The sequence below is a fragment of the Mugil cephalus genome, chromosome 2 (assembly GCF_022458985.1).
Source record: "Mugil cephalus isolate CIBA_MC_2020 chromosome 2, CIBA_Mcephalus_1.1, whole genome shotgun sequence".
Taxonomy (NCBI): domain Eukaryota; kingdom Metazoa; phylum Chordata; class Actinopteri; order Mugiliformes; family Mugilidae; genus Mugil; species Mugil cephalus.
In genome coordinates, this window is record NC_061771.1 from 15,710,725 (window position 1) to 15,732,772 (window position 22,048).

The 22,048-nt window shown below is 49.2% G+C and overlaps 1 protein-coding gene across 9 annotated transcripts in view; it reads right to left on the reverse strand.

The window, feature by feature from the left end:
* Nucleotides 1-22,048, reverse strand: part of lef1 (lymphoid enhancer-binding factor 1) — a 42,347-nt gene that overhangs the window by 13,601 nt on the left and 6,698 nt on the right. For all 9 annotated transcript variants that reach the window (XM_047577998.1, XM_047577997.1, XM_047578001.1 and 6 more), the window contains exons 4-6: nt 6,436-6,568; nt 2,497-2,587; nt 724-843 (exon numbers count right to left, since the gene is read on the reverse strand). In XM_047577998.1, the coding sequence (XP_047433954.1) occupies nt 724-843; nt 2,497-2,587; nt 6,436-6,568 (344 nt within the window). The remainder of the gene's footprint in view (nt 1-723; nt 844-2,496; nt 2,588-6,435; nt 6,569-22,048) is intronic.

A 22,048-nucleotide genomic window follows, 5' to 3' on the forward strand; every position in this document is an offset into this window, starting at 1 on the left:
GAAACCAAATCGCTGGAAAATGAGAGAACAAAAGGGCGACGCGGCGAAAAGACGGAAACTGCGGCGCGGCCGTGGCGACAAAAAGCGGCGAGGGTCTGGCTGCTATCAGCCAATGGCGAGCCAGCGTGAGAGGGGCCGCCACGCCACAGGCCCCTGCCTCTTTAATCATGTGCAGTCGTAGCCGGAGCCCTTCATGCGGAGAGATTACTTCACCAGTAATGACAACCAAACCCTCTTGTCCGCAGCACATTGGCAACTGCTTAAAACCAAATGCTCGAACTCAGAGACGCTCCGCTCCCACTCCTGACTTACTTTCTAACAACCGTTTTGATAATAGTACAGTCTTGGTGTGAGGATGGCCATGAATAATGGAAATATCAGTGATAAACCTCTTCAGGGCGCTCGCAGCGCTTTCCCGCTGCACACACTTGGGATGAGAATTCGGTTCATCCCGGCACTAATCTAGGACCTGTATCTGTTGCCGGCTAAGGCTGTTGTGATCCCTGAGGCCAAATGAAGCGCAGGCCCCTTATCAGTGGAGCACGGGCTACTTATCTGTTCGCATCGAGAGAATGAGAACAAGGCTCTGACGGAGGGTTTGTTCGGCAACGGCCTACCGTAGAGCACAAATACCTGGAAGTAGCTCAAATAGCTGCTGATAGAGGGGGAGGGGGGCGGTACGAGCTTCCAAAACGTGCGAGTGAGGGAGTGTGTCGGACTCACATGTGCATGATGTCGGTTTCATGCGGCGGCTCGTGTTTGACCTGTGGGTTGACGATGGCCGGGTGGGGGATCCCTGTGGCGTGGGGACCGGGGGGACCGGGAACCATGTGGTGTGAAAACCTGCAACAACAGAACACTTTGATTAATTAGGGAGGCGCTCGTTTGGCACACGAGGGAAACGGATGCATTCTGATGTAACAGTCTCGCTATAAACTGAGAGCTCATGATTCAACTTTTCAGTTTGGAGGCTGCGGTTCGTGGTACTACTGAATCGTACCGTCTTGTACCGACACACATTTCAATCATTTTCAATCAAAAGAAACACAAAGTGATCACAGACTTTCTCTTGGTCACTGGCTTCAGTGTCCCTCTGTGTCTGTAACCTATTCAAGCCCTCCACATCACAAACCCTCCAACCTGTGGCCCTGCATGGCTGCCCGATGCTCCAAGTGTACTCACTACAATCTGAGAGTACGGATTGAAGGGTTACATGCAGAGAACAACTTCCTCGTACGTGTATAGGTCGATTTCCAGGTTCTGTAAATTCATTTAAATGCTGTAAAACGACACAATCAAATATCTCATGGCACCGCTTCATGGGATTATAGAGCAGAGCAAACAGCGTGTTTGTTCCACGCGACGTACCACAATGACCAACGAGTGACGAAGCAGACGGGTAAAATATGACAAACTGATAGACAAACATATTTTGTCTCTATTTGTTTTAAAAGTCTGTTTCAATTTAGCGCGCGTTTCTTTTAGATATGCTTCATATACACAGATCAGCCAGACACGAGGAAATCTTTAGACATGCTTTTCATCCCTCGTCACGTCTTCAAATTCCCTCAGATTCCTCCTCAGACATAATAAATAGTGAAGACTGTGTCTTGTCATCAGATCGACTCCGGGTCCAAAAACTCTTAATTTTCTGCTTTGTTTCTTTTTCTTTAATAGATTTGTTTTTACGCTCACTTCTGAGGTCTCGTTTCAGCTATCTGGCTTCAAGTTTTTTTTTTTTACTGTCAGACAATCTGAAGCTTGCTTTTTTATAGATTTGTTAGCTCTCTGAGTCTGTAGATCGGCCAGTTTTTTCTTAGACATGAGCATAAGCCTTAAAAATAAGCCACACACCATGGGTAAAAATCCTATACCAAAGACATGGGCTGATATACTGTAGATATTCCAATTTAAGGGGGTCTGAAGAGGAAAAGGGAAAACCGTCGGGTCCATTGCCTCATCCTGCCCGGCCCATTGATATTACATCTGTCTTCACTCAGTCTGAATGTCTGAAGCCATCACACCAGCAGAGACAGAGATAGTAAATAAAAAAAAGGAAAGAGAGAAGAGAGATGTGTTGGGGGAGAGAAGAAAAAAAGTGGGGAAATGAAATGGAAGCGACAACGACGCAGTAAAACAGGCAGAAGAGGAAGAGGTGGAAGATACTTTAAAAAGCACTCCTCAAACATGAAGTGCTTCCAGAGAGCTTTGATGGGGGGTTAAGCAGCCATATGGGTATGCAGGGGCACGTATGCGCTGATGTGTTTGACATGTGCTGGGCACACACAGAGGAGAGCTGTGGCTGAAGCCTCAGCCTCGCAGCACAAAGAGCCAGGAGCAGACCTCCCCACGAAGCCGGCTGCTGCAGGCCTGCGCTGCTCCACCCTGCGCACGGAGAGGCTGCAGCGTCCACATGATGCGCACAGACGGGATAGTAATTTTGCTTTTTGTTTACGTGAATCGACTAACTGTGCATGTTTTCTGTCTGTGACTCACCATCCCAGCGGCGGCGTGATCTGGCCCACTCCTCCAGGAGACAGGGAGTAGAAGTTGGGCATGTCTGGTCCGGGGTGATGCCTCGGCATTCCTGGAGAAACAGCAACGGTACGCGACTATTAGATACACGGAGCGCTGACAGAAGTAAATGAGACCTCGAAACTTAAGAAGTGTTTCTGGTTTGAAACCCAGAGTTCAACCAATGACTGCCGTAATTTTGCGACCATATTTGGACAAGAGGGAGGTTCTTGGGAGGAGCTGTGCGGTCCATGCTTCATGCCCATTAGGGCTGCACGATAAATCGTTAGAAAACGTCGATCTCAATTCACACACACACACACGTGATTGATTCTTAAGCATTTTATTTCACGAGCGGCGTCACAAACAAATGCTCCCATTTCTTCACGGATTTTTTCAAGCCCCCCTAAAGGCAGCACCCCTGCTGACTCCTCCCTCGACCTATGGTAAAGCATCTCTACAACATGTGATTCTGTCAGTGGAGGAAGCCTGTCTGCAGTTGAGTGTTTGGAAACAGTGATGGAGAGAAGCAGAGAGAAGTCAGCGGTAAAGACAGTTAAACTGATGGCTAACAAGCTAACAAGCTTATTGTTCAAACGTAAGCTCTACATTCCAAGGAAATCTCAATGTGTGATACTGTACTTGAATGACCATTTGAATGTTTTTTGTTTTGTTAAAGTTCATCAGTGCAATAAACAATTTGTAAAAAAAAAAATCATGCCAAAGAATCGTGATCTTAATTCTTAGCAATGAAAATCATGCTTCACATTTTTTTCAGAGTCGTGCGCCCTAACGCCCATGAAGCATCAAACATGCTTCTGTCCGAGCCATAGTGTCTACTTAGTTGAATTGACATATTTCTGAATGGGAGCTAAAAGAACCAAAAGATTTTTTTTGGAGCTGGAGATGCAGAAGTGAGGCACTTTCAACTCTATTACTATTTGTACTGAGGAGAAAACGATCAGGATCTGTGCAACAATTTGTGAAATCTCGACCTTTTCACCTCGGCTTACGGGCTTTTTACAGAGCTTTAATATATGACGACCGAACGTGAGTTCAGCGAACCCTGACCCTACACGAGGACCGCGCACGGCGGGGCACCAACGTGGCTCCTGACCTCACATTATCCACCAGCAGAAAAGGATAATATTTTCTTGGCATCTTTAAGCTGGATAATTGAGGCTTCCTCTTTATGGCGGAGGCTTCATCTCTCCCTGCAGACACAGGATCGACTCGGACTAACTGCCGGTGTATCTTCAGGACTAAGCCGCTCCATCTCCGGCTCGCCTGCTCCTACTGGGCTCCAAGGTCAAGGGGTCTTTTTTCATTCTTTTTTTTTTTTTTTTAAGAAGAATTATAGAGAACAGGGCAGCAGGATGACAAAAACTCTCAACGTCTCGTGTAACCCCTATAAAAAGTATGACAAGTAATAAAGAGATATTATGAAATAGTGTTCGTACACAGACGTGTGGAATGTGCCTACATATGTGCTCAAACACACACACACACACACACAAAGAAAAGAGGGCAAATGCCTCCAGATTAGCACCATCTTCTAATCCCTGCTGGAGCCAGCCTTTTCTCCCTGCCTCTATCTCTCTTTCTCTCCCTCCGTCTCTCTCCGGGGCTGTGGTCGAAAGGGGCCTCCCTCCTCGGAGGGACCGGGGCCGAGCGGGAGGCTTATATCTCCAAAGCCAATGTTGCAGCGGCGGATTCACGGCGAGGATAGCGCCGCTCCCTGCCCGCTAATCCGCCTCCTAACGCTCCTCAGGGCCCTCCTCGGGGCAGAAGGGAAGGAGGCGAGGGTGGGAGCAGCAGGGGGGCGAAGAGAGAGGCCTGGCGCGTTAACCTTGTCACTCACATCCCTGAGGTGCCTAATTACTCACTCCCCCTTTCGCGCGGATCCTTCCCGTTCACGCCCGACGCAGCTTCTCGCTCGCAAAATTTCCCCTCAGAACGAGCGACAGTGACGGGATCCCGCCGTTGCCGTTGTGTTCCGAGTTTGTTAAATTTGCGTTTTGTTTCGTAACAAAAACTACAACACAAAGGTTTAAATGCAACACGCCGAAGACCCCCCTCGCAACACCGCCCTCCCCCGCCCCCCTCGACCTTCCATCCCTAATTGCGGCCCTGCGCATATTAGAGCTCATAATGAGAAAATCCATGATTGTTTTTCATAATTAACGAGCAGATCAAAGTCGGAGCCCGCTAAGGAAAGAGGAGCAGCAGTCGGTCGATGTGAGGGAGAGAGAGGAACAGCAAAAAAGAGAATAAGAGAGATTTGGTTTTAAGCATCTCCGGCTTAGCCCTACTGATATATACACGCACACGTGAATACGTCAAGGGAAATCATTCAGAGCCAATTCTGCTACACTGTTTTTTGGATTTCTTTTGCGCAAACATCAGTCCTAAGAAAGAGTCATCTTTTCTTCTCACTTCCGATGTCCAGAACTCCAAAAGTGGATCTGGTGATCCAGCACCAACGGTGAAACAACTTCCTCACAACCTGCGCTACGCGCCGACTGAAATCCAACGCGCGGGGCGGTTCAATCCCGATTTTCCTTTCCCGCTTCCACAAGAAGAAACTTCAACGTCAGACGTGTGCGATTCTTCTGACTTATGTGGAGCACAGTTTTCTTTACACGTCCCACTCCCTTCATCTCCGAAGCTCAGTTCTACATTGTTATTTATAGCCGGTCCCTCAGAACCTCCTAGCCTCATCACGAGCATCGCCTGCATCTCGTCTGATCCCTTCCCTCCTTTTTCAACTGGCAGCCGCGCGAGAAGAAGAGCGGGGGAAAGAAAAAAGGTGCGCGACAAAACTGCGGAGGTTCTTTTTCTGCGTTTGTTTGAGCTGCCAAAGTCTCCAGCTGCGCAGGGGGCTGCGGAGCAGGTCCAATCGGCGGAGGAGCTCCTGTGCAGCTGTCAGAGCCGTAGCCTGATGTTATTACCGAGAGGCAGCGAGCGCAGGAGGAGGGGGCAGCGGAGCTCGTCCCACGGGCTCATTCAAATGAGCGCACGCTCGGAGATGATAGGAAGGACGACTTTCCTGCAACGCATCCTGGTTTTTGTGTCTCTGCTGATTCCTGACAGCGTTGCCTGATGGGAACGTAAAATGCTGGCGACCTTTTCCTCTGCTTTTATGATTTCCAGTTGAGCAACATTCCAAATTCGTGTTATGTTGGAATAAATACTACAGATGCTAGACAGAGACTAGAAAGCCTTCGCTAAGACGACTGGCTGCTGTTGGTTATTGTGAATTATCGACAATTATTAATCACGTTTTCTTTTTCATCATGTCCTTATAAAAATGTATGAAAATCCATTTAGTAATAGCACGCTGGCAGCAAAGTATTTAGTCCCAGAGCAACCTCTGGCTTTGTGTTACCTTACCGTTCCATGCAGTGAAAGAAATTAAATGTGGGACAAGAGAGCACTGGTCTCAGACTAGTGACCCTGAGCTGAATTACTAATATTGTTGTGTTGAAAAGGTTGGACATGTGCATCCCCAATTAATAGCCTCCATCTCAGTTTAAAATGTTATCACAGTTCTGATAGGCTACACCGATCAGGCATAACATTATGACCACCTTCCTTGTGCCTCCAAAACAGTTGTGACTCATCAGAGAATGGACATGAGTCTTCTGAGGGTGTCCTGTGGTGTCAGTAACGGTTGTGGGGGTCTTTGGGTCCTATGGGTTGAGGGGAGGGGCCTCTGTGGATCATCCCACAGATGATTTATTCCTAAACCATTTGTGTGTGCGTGTGTCCGTGTCAGGCTTCATCCTACTGGAAATGTATTCAACCTGTCAGCGGTTTTAATGTTGCGGCTGATCGGTGTATGCTAAATTCGTTATGCAACATTTACACTATTTTTACTGCACTGCTAAAACTGACACCAAACACTCAATGCACTCGTACCTTGTTTGTTGTTGGCATCCTGAGGGTGATGGCCGGAATGGGACCCCGGAGCGAAGTGTTCGTCGCTGTACGTGATCAGCGGGGTGAGCGGGTGGACCGCGTGGGACGGCTGCACCACCGGTACTTTGTTGGACTGCGGAGGAAAGAAAATAAGGCGATTTTAAACAAATATGAAAGAGCGGCGGCATTATACGTGAGTCCAGGTGCCACACGATCCAGGTTTAACGGTGCGGCCGGGAAGACACCAAACAACATTTCTTTAATTACTTGTCTTTTAGCGCTCCTGAGCACAGTAGCTCAAAACTTTATTTAGCCTAGGTCAGCAAGACTGAACCCCCCCCCCCCCCCATTCCCTGGAGACGGGAGGAAAAAACAAGTCAAAGGGGTGCATGAGCATGAGGTCTGAGACAGAAAAGGGAGAGAAAGATGCAAACAGAGGTTGAGCGAATAGGAGCGAGCGAGCGATGGAGCAAAGAAAAGGAGAGAAAAGAGAGACTTGCAGGGTAGAGTCAGAGCAGAGGTCTTAGGCGGGAGATCAAAGGCAGTCATTAGCTGGTGAATAAGGGGAGTTCATTACAGAGCAAGAGCCGGGGGAAGGAGAGATGAGGGATGGAGGAGGAGGAGGAGGGGGGGCTGACTATAGAGAGAGAGCTGGAGTGAGACAGATGTCTGCAGTGGTACTTAATGCAGGGGTAATCACGTCAACAGCGGCCCCAGCCACAGACCCCTCATCCCCAGCTGACTCACAGAAGACCTACCTCCCGACAACTAAAATAGACCGAACCAGGCCCGAAAAACTCCGGCCCCCCCAGCCCCCCAGCCAACAGCGCTTACATGCTTCAGCTGCACTCGACACATGGTAATGCTTAACCATGCTAAATCCACTATTCACAATTTGAGCCCAGAGCCGAGCCGGAGTCAAAATATCACCTCCACAGGATACACGGCTAATCAGAGAGACGTCGGGGAGCTGCCGGGTGAGACACCGAGCGGCTCCCACGAGCTTTGAATCAAAGGGTATGAAGAAATTGTTATCAGATTCCTTCAAGGAAACGGTCACCTGATTAACAAAGTGGCCAAAGACCTAAATTTAGCATGCAAATAAAATTAGGACGAGATGATATAACAAATGGGCTGTTCTTTATTAGCTCTGACTTTGTTGACTTGTGTGTGCCAAGGTGACATTCCTGCAGTGCTAAGTGGTGACTGGTGCCCCCCCCTCCCTCCCTCCCTCCCTCCCTCCCTCTACTCCACTCCACTCCACTCCACTCCCCCACTGGCCCACTCACACATACATGAACACACATGTACACAAAGACCCTTGGACACATGGGTTGCTGGAATGTCTTGAGTTGCCCTGAACCTCTCACAGACTGGCACTGGCCTCAACTTAAGACGCGCGCCTTAGCTCTCCCCAACCTTCTGGGAATGTCCTAACCAGGAACACGAAGGGCGGCATGTGTGGTGTGGGAGCCTCAGCAAGCACAAGTTGCGCTGTCCACTTTGCACAATCTCAGCATAGACAAAAAAAAAAAAACATGACAAACCGCTTGTAAATGAACTAAACTAGGATGCTTCTTTTTTCCACACTTGCACAGGTGAGTTCTTTGACCCCGCTCGCCCAGAGTCAAAGGTGACGGGATAATCTGAGAATGTGGGAGGGTCCGACCCTCATCCTCACAGAGGGCAGGGCTTATTAGCGAGGCTGCTAAAGCCTGAAGAGGGACTAACCGGGATTGATTCGGCCGGGACATGCCTACACCAGGGGCTAAACGATAGCATTCTCGCCCATATTATTTTACGCCTCTCCACTCCCATTTGTTATCCTGTGGGAAAGAGATAAGAGCCCAGAAGATTAGCATTTCAGCTGGAAGTCATCTCCAACTTGTAGCAGAGAGAACAGAAAAGAGGAGCTGCTGGAAACAAAAGTTGCGCTCGTTAGAAACTACGGCGGCACAAAAAAAAAAAAAAAAAAAAAAAAAAGGGGGCGATTGAATCTTTAGCGCCGCAGAAAGCCAGCGGTCTCCGTCATAGTGGAGGAGCCCTCTTCGGTGATTTTTCCAGTTAGAGCTGTCAAATCCCATTTTTCTCAACTTCTTAATAAACTGCCCCCATTGTGGAAAATCCACCAGGAAAATCCTGCAGGCCCCTGTGACCAATACAGAGTGGATGGTTATTTGGAGGCATATTTGCGGAAACTGCATGCGCCCTAACTAAAGATAGACTAAAGATAGTTTACTTTCAGAATAAGAGACAGGCAATAAAATGTCATTCAGACTTTTAACGGCTTCATGTCGCTGTAGATGTTCATGCTGAATGTACAGGGGTCAAGCTATATCGCAGCTATGTTTTCACCAGTTCAATTTAAAGACGAGCGCCAGGTGGATGACTTGATTTTTTTTTTTTTTAAACCAATCTCCTGGATGAAGTAGCCAGAGACACTCAACTGACCACGATCACGACGGTCATACTGCAGCGATTTCTCCGCTCTCATCCCCGTTCCGACTCCAAAAGCAGCAGCACTGCATCAATGGAGGACAGTCATATCGGAGGTCCCCTTTATTGTACGGGAGAAATAATAGGCTTAGGATCTCTCTATTCATATTTCTCAGGGAGAGCGAAAGAAGAGAGGCGGCGAGGATTGAAAAGAAAAACGTTCCATTTGGAATTTCATATCCAGGCTTGGCCAGCCCTTTTAAAGAGCCCCTCAGATGTGGTTTTAAGAGAAATTCATTGTGCGGAACTGGCGCTGGCAGGGAGCCCTCAATGGAGGAGACACTCCAGTGTGTTTCAGCACGGGGAGCCAGTGACTTGGCACGCCATCTGAGATCGGGGGTGGGGAAAAGAAATGGGACGTTTCATTTTTGTTTCTTTTTTTTTTTCTTCCCCCCACCCTTCACCCCCCGCCCCCCTCGGGTCAGATTTTTCTGACGACACGCCGGTGTCTGCGAGCTCGCGTTCTGTCATATTCCGCCGACGTCCCGCCACGGTTGCTAAGCAGGAGCGCGCGTGTTTGCGTGCGTCCGTGCGGAATATGGAGCAAGGATTTCTGCAATATTGCCTTTTTAGCATCACTCTCCCCTCTCTCCCCTAACAGCACAGCTTTTGTGCTCCACTCAATTATACCACTTCTGCAGAGTGGAGTGGAAAAAAGGGAAAGCAGGAATTTTATAATAATCACTTCCCACTTCTGTAATTTATATGCAATGAGGACTCTTCGCGCCCGCAGCTACAATCAAGCGTGTAGAACCATGTGAGGTGTTTCGCAAACAGCTGGGGAGACGGCAGCTCGAGCGGTGGATGTGGATTCCCGTGCTGCTGAATGTGTTCGCCGAGAAGTCCTCCTCACCCCGAAACACAACCTCACCTACCCACAGGATTTTCCTCACTCTGGACGTAAAGGACGCACAAAGGAGGATGAAAAACAAAAAGAGAGGGAGAAAAGGCAAAGACGTTTTCTGCGATTACAGACGACGTCGACAAGTTTGTTTTCAATTTTCAATTAATGAGGACACGATTGCCACTTATTACCACAAGCAAATCTTTAAAAAAAAATTACAGAAAATCCTGCCATTATTTAAATAACTTTTTTTTTTTTCTTCCCACTGACAAAGCGCTCACAGAGAAAGACGAGATTACGGAGACAAAGGCTCTGTAAATGCCGATAGTTGGGAGCATGAAGCACGGGTGTGTCCACTGCTGAAACGCAACACAGAGTCACCCACAGACCAGGTGTTCGCTCTCAGGTGTGCTTGCGTGCAAGTTGTCCAACCCTTTTCCCAACAAAAGTGAGCAAACAGTCTGCGGCAGTAGCTTTACAGCGCAGGAAAGAAAAAGCCCCGTTCCACCCTCTTACACCCCCCCGCCACCACCACCCCACCCACCCCACCCCCTCCTTTCCCTCTTTACCCAACCCAGCGGAGACCAACCTGAGGAAGCTTAAATAAATAACCAATTACCATTCGCAGCTCAGGTTGAACCCTACCAGCTTTGAGTGGAGCGCTAAAAATGGAATGTTTTATTGGCAAGATGGCCCCTCGGCCGGGGGGCTTAATGTAACGAAACCCAATTAATGGAGAAGAAAGCTGGGCCGCCAGCGAGCGAAGGAGCGCCACGCGCCCAGGGTAATGAGACGAACGAGTGAAACCAACCACGGGGACAGTAGCGGAGGAGGCTGCGAATAACAGGAAAAGCCTGCCCTGGAGAGAAATATACATCTGTGACGCCCCCCCCCCCCCCCCCCACTCCCAATCTCTCCTTCTCTGCCCTCCTTTCATTTAAATCAAAAATCCCTTCGCGCTACTAAGAGTCCGATAGTTGAATGGAGGCGGTGGCACTGAAGGCAGCGGCCAGTTAGTTACAATAGGAAAAATATATATATATAAATATCAGAAGTTTGGTGAATTGCCCACGCAGCAATAAAAGGCATGTACCGTTTATTCAGTCTTATGGGTTTCATCAACTTGTCACGCTGTCCTCTCAATATCAATGTTGCACCCACACAAGCTATATGTCAAGTTGACTCACCCAGAAAATAACACTCTCTGGAGACACACACACACACACACACACACACACACACACACACACACACACACACACATAAAAACACCAGCTCCAAACGTACATGCACATGCTTTAAAACACGTTCACGGTTCAGAGACTCCCAGCAACCACGCATTTAATGAATTTAACACATACATGGCTGCATACGGTCACAAAGGAGCTATTAATAGTCAAGTGTCTTCTTTTCCAAACCGCCACCGAGCACGACTGAATGGGACGAGATGGATTACCCATCATCCCTCAGTTGGCACGGGGAGCGCGTGCTTCGAGCGAACCCCATCGCGGCGGCTCTCGCACCGACATTCTCAACGCGCAAAGGAGATAATTTGTGTGAAATGCGCCTGCCCCAGATGAAAAGACTCTATCCGCTTCGTGAAGTGTTCAACTCCTAATTTCTATACGTCGCGGTGCTATTAAAAAAAAAAAACGGAGGGAAAACGAACATTAGAGACATTAGGATTGATCCAGTTTTTGTTTTTCTGCTACGTTGAGGCGCAGAACGCACAAAGGGTGGAGCGATATGACGACAGCCTGTTTGTAAAAGGTATTCTGTGTTATTAATCCAAAAAACACAAAAGCTATAAGAAAACTCAAAGTGCAACAAGAATATTTCAAATCGTGCAAAAGCGTTTCCTACTTGTGTGTTTTAATAGTAGTTCGACAACAACACGATACTTTGAAATGGAAGAATCCTCTTGATCAGTTTCTATACACTTTTGTCCCGAAATAATAACACTGATTGGCACTTGAGCCGTGTCCCTGTGCCACATCGAGGATAGTCATTGTGTTCACGCTTTCTCAGCAGTGTGTAGAAGTTGATCAGCTCTGAGTAGAGGTCGGCTCCTTCACTCTGTTGGCAGAGGGAGAGAGAGAGAGAAAGAGAAAGTGTGTGTGTGTGTGTGTGTGTGTGTGTGTGTGTGTGTGTGTGTGTGTGTGTGTGTGTGTGTGTGTGTGCGCGTGTGTGTGTGTGTGGTGGGGGCTGGGCCGCCGCTCTGGCAGAGCCCTGGGCGAACTGCAGGATGTTCACCTTGCGGTGGGGCACAGGGCTCATTATCACAGCGGGACCTGGTCACATCAAAGGACTAAGGAAAGGGCAAACATTCTGCTGAAGTGCCACTGTCAGCAGGCCTGCGAGCGCACACGCAAACACATACACAAAAGAGCAGACCGCACACACGCTTAAGCGCCCACCAGGCATCTGTGCCCCCTCAAAGAACATGGCTGCTCTCGGTAACGCCATCGCTTGCGTCACGTCTTTTTGGAGACCAACAGAAAATCCCGGTGTAGGAAACGACAATGGAATTGTGTCGCGCATTGGTGGCGGCACAAAGGAGACGGCTTCCTAGACTCTGTCCCTGTGTCTACCCAAAACTGACTCATCATTCACCTGATCAGCTGCGCGCCTCAAACCGGGAGGAATGTTAATCTCGTTTGAACTCATCCTCTAAAGCCGACCACGAGCGGAAAATGTTTAGAGCACACTTTTTTCTTCCCGAATCAATCGGCAACACTCTCCATCTACTATTTATAGCAGCCCCCGCCGCTGCATTAACACACTGCACGATTTATCATTAGAAGCCAGCTCCGGTCTGCTGAGTAGCTGCATTCATGCCAGGCGGCGCGGTGGTGCCAACATCCACATTCAACAACAGCACTCCGAGGCCCTGGGAGATGTGCACAAATAAAATCGCAGCACAGGCGAACTCCGCGCGGCTAGCGCGCTAAAAATCCTCAGCGCCGCACACAATGGCGCGGGCTGCAGAGAAAAGGGGGAAAGAGAAAATGCGGTGCGAAACGGAAGCAAAAGTGCTGATGAGTTGTCTCACGCAGGAGCTCCAGCGATCCGTCGAACGAGAGCGGATTTGCCTGCTACACCTAGATAGTGTTCCCCCCCCTCAGCTCGCGCCCAGGTATTCTGGGTATGAATGGCTGTCAGTTTGGATTTGGGAGCTCAGTGTTGAGGGGGGAAAATAGAGTCTGGTGGGGGTCTTTGTGAAGCGCATACTTGCGGAGATGAGCGCCGGAGACAGCGCTCTTCTCACTAAGCCGCGGCCAGCGCCGGCGCAAAAATTTCACATTACGGCCACGGAGAGGGACCGGGTAAATATTAGCACTGCGAGCTAGCCAAACTAGGAATGGCAGGCGAGCAGCCCGGCTGTAGAGGCGCTGTCGGGTTTGAGGGGGAAGGTTTTTTCAATGACACACACACACACAGACACGCGCCAGGAGAATGTGGATGGGGAGGTGTTTTGTGTGAGAGCTGCTTCTGCCTGAGCCGAAGAGAGTATTGACCTAGTTTTCCTTCTGTATTTCACTCAGACAGATGCACACCCACCCACATAATGTATAAGAATAGACAGGAGAAGACTATTGACAGGTTCATGAGCCTTCGCCATTGATAATTCAATGGACTAAATAAATGAAACTTATATGTATATATAAAAAAAAAACCTGGGGATTTTGTTAACAGATTCAGTATTATTATGTAACGGTTAAAATTTACATTCATGTTATGTAATATTTTCACATAAGGACACCTCAAGGAGCGGCTTTGCCTCAGGTGACGAGACACCTGTGTCCCGGCCTCCTGTGAACTCCGACCCCGGTGATCGTCGCTCCTTTCACCTCGGCGCACATTTGCCCTTTGTTCCATCCGTTTCACTTCCAAACGTACCTCTTGCAAAGGCAGCCAGACAAAGGCGTGTTTTCATTACGCCACAAAGGATGGGACTATTTCAGTAACAGGCCATAATGAGGTACGGTTCGTGCCACGGCGCTAAGAAGCATTCATGGGCGCGGATCACATTGCAAACCTTTCACATTATGGGCCATACAACAATACCAGCAGCCCACTGTTTGGGTGTGATTCCACGTTTTAAGGGATTAACTGGTAAAGACTACCAACAACTGCCTTTCAGTGTGGAATTAGTCATTAATCAAACCACACATTTTAGGTTCTTTTTTTTTTTTTTTCCTCCTTTCTTACCGAGGCGCACACGCCCCTGCTAAGATCTGAATGGCAAGCACAAAGCCATTCAAATCTGATCCCCTACGAACAAATGGCTTTTCTCCGTCCCCACAGAAGCAGGGAACACTTAAAGAACCTCTCCAAGGATCGGAGCGGTCACAAGAAATCTCCGCCCCGTCAATTAGCTTTGTGGCGGGGTTTAGAGGGCTTTAACACAAACAAAACAATGACCATGTACGACATGGCAACGGACAACGTCTGCTTATCCCCCCGATACGTCTAAAGAAATGGTAATTGGGAATCTCTGCGACATGAAAGGGACTCCTCAGACCCAGGGCATATGGTCATAGCAACATTATAGGGCGCACTTATGCACCTGATGCCACAATGCTCAATAATTAGACATATAATGAAGCCAACAAGGCTGGATTTTATTCATAGCCGACCACTCACATGTGAAACGCAGCCTAGACAGTCATCTGAATTAGCAAGACATCCATTGCCAACTTCCTTGATAATTAATTTTCATCTTTCAAGCTGTTGAATGTAAAGATATATTTTACATCTACATTACAGTATAAAACAAGTGACACCTTTGGCTCTGGGACCTTCACTGACTGCTGGGACTTCAGCAGATAAAGTGATAATGAAATATCTCAAACGTCCGAGCATGCAATCACCAGAAAAAGCAACCGACCAAACAGAACAGCAGCTCATGACTACGACGGTTAAGAGAAATAGTTTGACCAGACCTTTCACAACCTGGCTCTCACCTGTGTTTAACTTCTAGCTCCTTGTATATTCAGTCTAGTATGGAAGTAGCGCTGCTAACAGGAGGAGTGGAAATGTAGAATTGATATGTGGGGGGAGGTGGGCACTTATACCCCCCCACCCCACCCACCCTCGCCCCATCTTTCATCTCAAAAGATGGGGGTACTGCGGGGGTGGATTGATTTGATGTTTTGATGCATTGTTTGATGACGGGCAGCTCAAAGTGGAGGATGCCTCTGTGATGTCTCTGCGCTGGCGGACATGAAAAGCGTCACCTGGCCCCTGAGCAGAGGGCTATGGCTGATAGTGGATTTAAGGGCGCCCGCTGAGCTGGACGGTGGCTCCATTCACGCCACATAATCCATTCGGCGTGACCTTTATATTTTTAGAGTCAGTTCCACTTCCCCGTCGGGCCCCGCCTCGTTAAAACTATCGCGGGCACCGGGGCCCTGATGAACCGCGTCCTTTAACCGCGCGCGCACACATCTCGTTTATCGCGCGCGTCGGGTCCCGCGAGGAGAACAGGCGCCTTCAATCACCTACCGAGCCGTCTGTTGATCAAAAGAAACACGGAGCACGAGTCGAGCTCGTCAGTCGAACAAACACATTCTTGCTGGATATCTTTGTGGGTTTCATCATCCTGCATCAAGTGACTGCTGGGGGAAAAAAAAAAAAAACAAAGCCTTGTTCTCATCCCTGTGACATCAGCGCTCGCAGACAGACAGAGAGCAGGGGAGGATTCACAGCGCGGCCGACCATATATTATCAATTAGCCCCGTCCAAAAAATGTGAATGCAATTTTCCATCTGGCCTCCACCCATCCTCCAATTAATTGTTCCTAAAGGCTCGTGTAAAAAAAAAAAAAAAAAAACATATATTAGGACAAAAGAAATAAATAATCTCCTAAAGTATGCTAGGCAGCCATTAGTCATGAGCCTCAAACTCCTACCACGTCCCAGATTTGCCTGGACTAGGAGCAAACATAATTGGTATAAATCTCCTCAGTAAGCCACATAAAAAGCAGAAGGGTGCAAATTGCTACACTGCTGTGTGTTAAGACACTGAAACAGTTGCGCGGATCAGACGAAACTGCAGCGGCAGGGAAAGAGCAGCGTTCAGCTCTGCTCTCTCCCTCTGTGACTCGGGGGCCACTGAGTTTTTCTCCAGCCATAGTAAATTGGGCGCCTGGGGCGGGAGCCTTGGCCGAGCTTGCGTTTCAGTGCCGGCTGTGGAGGGCATGAGGGATAGAGATATGGCACTGGAGGGGGGGGGGGCGGTGGTGTTGGGAGGGGGTGCGGGCGCAGGGCGTAGATGCGGGGGGAGGACTGGCAGCGCAGCGGAGGTGACATTAGGCACATGTTTTAACACAAAAGGGACCTGGCTCGTTAGCACGCTAACTAGCGAGCTCCATGGCAATCAGCGCTCCTCATTCTTCCTTGGCCTCTCTATCCACCTCCGCATAAATATGGCTACATCTGCAAGTGTAATCACTCCATTGTACTCCGATTTTCTGCTCTGCTGGGCAGCAGCATGGCAGCCTGCTTTTCAGCACCTCTCCCCTCTCCCCTCCGTCCCCCTCCTCTCCCCTCAAGTGCCCTCGCCCGTTCCTGGCTACTCCTTCGCCGGTGAAGGCCGGTGTGTCTCGGCAGATTACAGAGCTCCGGTCGCTCAGGTAACGAGAGTCACTAATCTGGCCGGGGTTGAATTACACATAATTGCCTCGGCACCGTGATTGATTTCAGCCCTGGAAAGGAAAAGACGATGTCCCCCCTCCCCTCCCCTCCCACCGCCACCCCACCCCATCCCCTCCCCTAGCACCCACCCACCCCCAAACACCCCTCCACCACCCCCCACTCTGCCTCTCTCCAGCGCTCACGAGCGGCAGCCAAGACTCTCCATCTAGTAGGAGGCAGGAGGCTTTGAAGAGATCAAAGCCAAGGCCGGGAGCAGTTGCGCGCCCTGGGAATACGGGAGAGAGGCTTTCTGCTCCTCAGTCCTATTTTCTAGCGTCATGTTGGATTGCAGCTGTATTGCATTTCGCCAGTTTTCTTAATGCTCTTGGTTTTGACTTTGACATCAGTGATCCCCCTCGGTTTCTTCAAAAAAAAAAAACGAGAAAAAAAAAGAAAAAAAAAAACAAGAAGGGAAAAGCAAAAAAAAAAAAAAAACGAAAGAAAGAAAAAAAACGGGAACGCAAACGAGGAAAGGAGTGAGGAGAAGAAAGGAAAGAAAAGAGAGGGGGTAAAGAGATCTACAGACTGATTTTTATTTTCACAACTCCATAATTGGCCAGTTCAAAGGAGAGGAGGGGGGAGGAGGGGTGGAGGGGGGTGTAGCATTTGTTTTCAATTCCGCAGCCGATATGAAAGGAGCGACAAACTTTTATGGGTTTCCCAAAAATTAAAGACAGGCTCTTTTTTTCTTTTTTTTTTTTTTTCACAGTCAAAGAACGGGGTGTTTTTTACGGCCGAGACCACACAAAATGAACTGATAGCAAAACCCTCCTCTTTGTCCTCCCACAGAAGACTCAACAGGGTGGTGAAGCCCTTGCGTACAGCCAGCGTACGTACGCCTGCCTGTGTGTGTGTGTGTGTGTGTTCGTGCGAGTGTTCGACCCGATGCCCGTTTAAAGCGCGCGCTGGAAATTGCTGGACGAGAAAGAGAGAAGCGGTTTTGATGTTTTGGTGCGAAAGGACAAAAGGAGGCATGGGGGGGGGGGGAGAGCGCAAGCTATAGCCATCTATTCATTTAATAGCTTGGCTAATAAAGCCTGGTGGCGAGAAGGCACCCTTTGTACTGAAACTATGCCGGCCCTACACCAACCTCCTACGCTGGGGACCATTAATATTTCAGCGCTGTCAGATACACATTGCATGTGTGAGCCTCTTTAGCACTCGCACCCACAGCAGAAAGAAATAATGAGCTTCTAAAAAATATGAAACAGCAAAAAAAAAAGGAGGAGGGAGGGCGAAAAGCACGCCCGAGACTGACCAACTTCATACAACAGAGCAGCTATTGATCATAGCTCCGTTTCGCGGGCCGGACAAAGTGAGGACTGTTTGAGCTCCTCTGAAGTCTGGACGCAGCCGACGGGATTTGTAGCCATGTTTCACTCCTGTGATCCCATTGTTCCCCCTCGTTACAGTTTACTAGTTGGAACACTGCTCGCCTCTATATAGACCTACGAGCTGTCAGGAAGAGGTCAATAAAACCATTCATGTTTTGACTCATTTCATGTCTATATCAGGGAACCGTGAGGTGCTGCGAATCAGCCTTCGGGGGGGGGGGGGGGGGGTCACTGTCGAGCTCGAGTCAGATTTATGCAGGGTCACGCGGTGTGTTCCCAGATAAACAACAACGATCGTTAATCTAACCGTGGAGATGGATTTTGAAGTATTCCAGACGGGGGATTAAACCGAGTTCCTATGCTCCAATAAAATCATCTTTGCCAAGCACAGTCATAACATCACCAACAGTGACTCACAACAAATTGACAACAAAAAAAAAAAAGAAAAAGAAAAACACACGCAGACGTCGCCCCCTAGTCTGCATTTCTAATCCGCCCTTACAGGAAGTCCACACCCAGGCCTTTTTCTAACAGAGCTGGGCATGAGGGACAACCTTGGCGAGGCCCCTCTCCGCTGACCCCTGGAGATCGGTGGCAGACTGCTGGTGAGGAGTGAAGCCCTCTGAGCAGGTGCTGTGGGCCCCGAGCAGCAGCCTGTCCGTGGAAGCCTGACCGGCTGACTCCAGGCAGCACCGCTTGATTAGTTAAGCTTCATACAAGCCGGCGGAGGAGGGACTGGGGTGGGGGGGGGGGTGGGGGTGGGCGAAGACGGTGTCATCGTCTGCGAGTGCTTCTCGCTCTGAGCGGTGGCACATACCAAAGTAAACAACAGGGTGTGTCGAGTGATGCTCATGACCATGACGCTCCCAAATGCTTTTCCCCGACACGTATAGACAAATCAGAGCTTTGAACAGTTAATGAATGCAACTTTGTTTTTGTTTTTGTTTTTTTAACACGGAAACCGACGCAAGGAAGCCACGAGCGTCCGATTGTACTCGCCGCTCGCTCCATGGCCGCGTTTTGACGCACCGACGCTGCCGTAATTGCCGCCCTTTTTGGTCCTCATCTTAAACAACAATGGCGCACATCGCTTGCTCCCGGTATACAATCACTCCGCTGAGCTCCATTTAACGCGATGCAAACACAGATAAGGTGATTGCAGCCACATGGCGTCGTTAGCGCCGCGCATATGGAGCGAACGTGTCAACCAGCAACGCGGCAGCGCGGTGGGAGGAAACCTCGGCGTCGACGGCGCCGTTTATGAAACGCCGCGACCCGGCGGCGCTGAAAAAAAGCCGAGCGTTTCTTCCGTGTGAGGTCCCTGGTGCAGGCCCTGCATGTGTGCAATCGCGTTTTGAGCGCGCGACAGATCTGCAAAGCAGATGACACCGGTGTCAGCGACGCTAGGATGCTGCCAGGCTGGAGAAAACTGCTGATTTGATATCTGCGGCGCAATAATGGAACAAGTATTTATACATCTGTCTTCGTGACAGTTGCTTTATTTTCTTGACAGCTCTTGATATATTTTTAGACGCGGGACAGCGTTGAAGCTGCACCGGGGACACTTATAGAAACAGAACAGTGAGACAATCATACGGAGCCTAGCTTTCTTTCTTAAATGCAAAACTCCTCTAACACATTTAACACGCACTCCCAGCCCGTAGTGAGACTTAAGGAAGCTACTTAAGGTGCCATAAGCCGCCATCTAGAACATTATGCGTGGACACGGGAGGCTGCTGGTAAACGCAGTGTTCTCTTTAACAGGGATCTTCCACGGTAGCGCTGGGGGCATGAGCTCAGGACACACATGGCACTGAGGGGACACCAGAGCGGTCCGACCAAATCCCGTTAGGTAAGCCTGGGTTAGTGATTCCACGCTGCGAGACACTGGCTACCAGATCCGTCACGTTCCCGCTACATCAAAGGAAAGTGCAGTGCAGCACCCCCCCCCCCAAACGCCCCCTCTTTCTCGCCACGAGGATCCGCAATTGAGGGTCCGAAGGGAAAAAAAGAGTGCACGGCAATGGAGAGGGAGCTCTCTGCACTCCCCCCCACCCCACCCGACAACCCCCACCACCGCCGCCGCAACAAAACCCAGCTTTAAAAAAAAAAAAAACTGCATTTCTCTCCCGTTTCTCTCTTCGAGCCGTTGCCCAAGACTTGCGAGTCTGTTCTTACACAGCTGGAGATCACAAACACATCTTCGCAGTCAGGTGTAACACCGCGCGCCGTATCTCTCACTATCAACATTTCAAAACTACGAGCGCGTACTCATGTTTCTATCTTGTCAACCATGCACGTATGAGTTTATTCAGGGGATGCGGTGGGATTACACAGGCTCGCGGATTCTAATGGTCTGTTTAAACCTATGGAGGGGCGGCGCGCGAGAGAGGGGAGTTTCAACTCGTCGGGAAGGCGCTTGTGCGACGGCGGCGGCGGCGGCGCGCCTCGCAGCTCGGGTTTTGGGTCATTTAAACATACGTGCCGGCCATGTCATGCGTGCGTGCGTGCGTGGGGAGCTTTATTTAGAAGCTGTCATTTTCCAAAATCCTGGAAGTCCTCAGCTTTGGGACAGTGAAGAAGCACCGATGCAGTGATAAGGCTCAACCCACATCACACATGGCGCAACGACACCCTGTTTGATTTAAACATCATACGTACATACATATTTAATTTGTCAGTACAGTCACACAGATACACATGTCGGCGGGTACTGGTTTTAAGCGACTAAGGTCAGGGTTTCTAATTCTAATTAATCCTTACAGACAAGACTGACGTGATCTGATGCATGAAAATAATCAAGTAGGTAGAAAAACCCTGATAAAAACCTTCAACCTGAATCTGAAGTAACATGATCGCTGTTGATATTTCAGCATACCTTAAGTGTCATGTGAATAAGTAAACCTCTTCAATTAAGCTGTAAAATTATGGCAAATCCAACCGTATTATAAGTGGATGCTTAACTAACTTGTGAGACTCGCAAGACATAACAATGTTGTGAAATAACAATGCAGCGTCTAGCTACAGCTGAAATACACTAGTTGATTTCTTCACAATAACCTGATTTCTTGTTTACATTAGAACATATACAAGAAAACAACCAATATTGATCCCAAAAGGACAAGCATGAGAAAGTGCTTCCCAAGCATCCTGTGAAGTACACACAATGACCTCAGCTCTCTCAATAGAGGGATCAACATCCCTCAAGGCTTAAGGCTCCTAAACAGGTCTGGGTTCAGGGTGACTTCATAATACACGAGCGACTCTCTAACGTGGTTAGAAATGCTTTGAATCCACACATGAATGCGGCCGGCGATCTCCAGGCACCGCCAGCACCAGAACCTGAGCTCTAAGTGGCGCAGTCGGTTTTTATCAGGCTTGGAAGTCCTGAAATCTGCTGACAATCAGCTACTCCCCACAGCTCCGTCGTGACTGGACGGCATGTGCAGGAATGTCATGGTCAATGGAAATCAATCTAAACTACTGGGATCGGGGGGGGGGGGGGGGCGGCGGTCGGGGCTGGGGATGGAAGAGAATGAAAGAGAGAATGTGCCTTTGATCTCGGTGAAAACCGATCCCAGGCCTGCAGATACTGTGGCTGCGGTGGCCAGCAGCGGAGGCGGCGAGCTGACATCAGTGGGAGAGCCAGAGGACTCGTGTTTCGTGATCCCTCCGCCGAGCCCGGGCTCTTTTTATTGGATAAGTGAGAAAAACGTATATAAAATGACTACCGTTTTATTGAAGACAGGGCGAGGGGGGAGGAGGTGAGGGGAAAGGAGGGGAGGGGGGGGGTGAAATGAAAGCGGGGCTTTAGAAGTTTTGGCAGCAAGTCCGCCGCCTAACTGCCTGGCCTAATTCATCTGCAGTGAGGGGTAATTTCCTCTCACACAGTCAGCTGGTCTCCATACAGACCCCTATGAGTTTTTTTTTTTTTTTTTCTCCCCAGTGTGTTACAAAATGATGAAATAATTGATAAAACAAGACCAGAAAAGAAAGGCCCGAAAAGGAGAATTTGCAGAGCGCCCCCGCCACACGTTTCGCGTTTTTATTTGTAAACCGAACGGAGCACCTCGTGAGGTAATCGGGATCACGTTTTCTCCGCAGCGTCAGACGCTTCCACCCTCTTTGGCAGCGGAGGGAGAAATGCAATTTTAACATCACTCGGCGGTAGAGTTGCGTGTGAATGAGGATCCTTTGCACGCAGCATGTGGCATCTGCCCCCGACAATCACATCTGCCTCC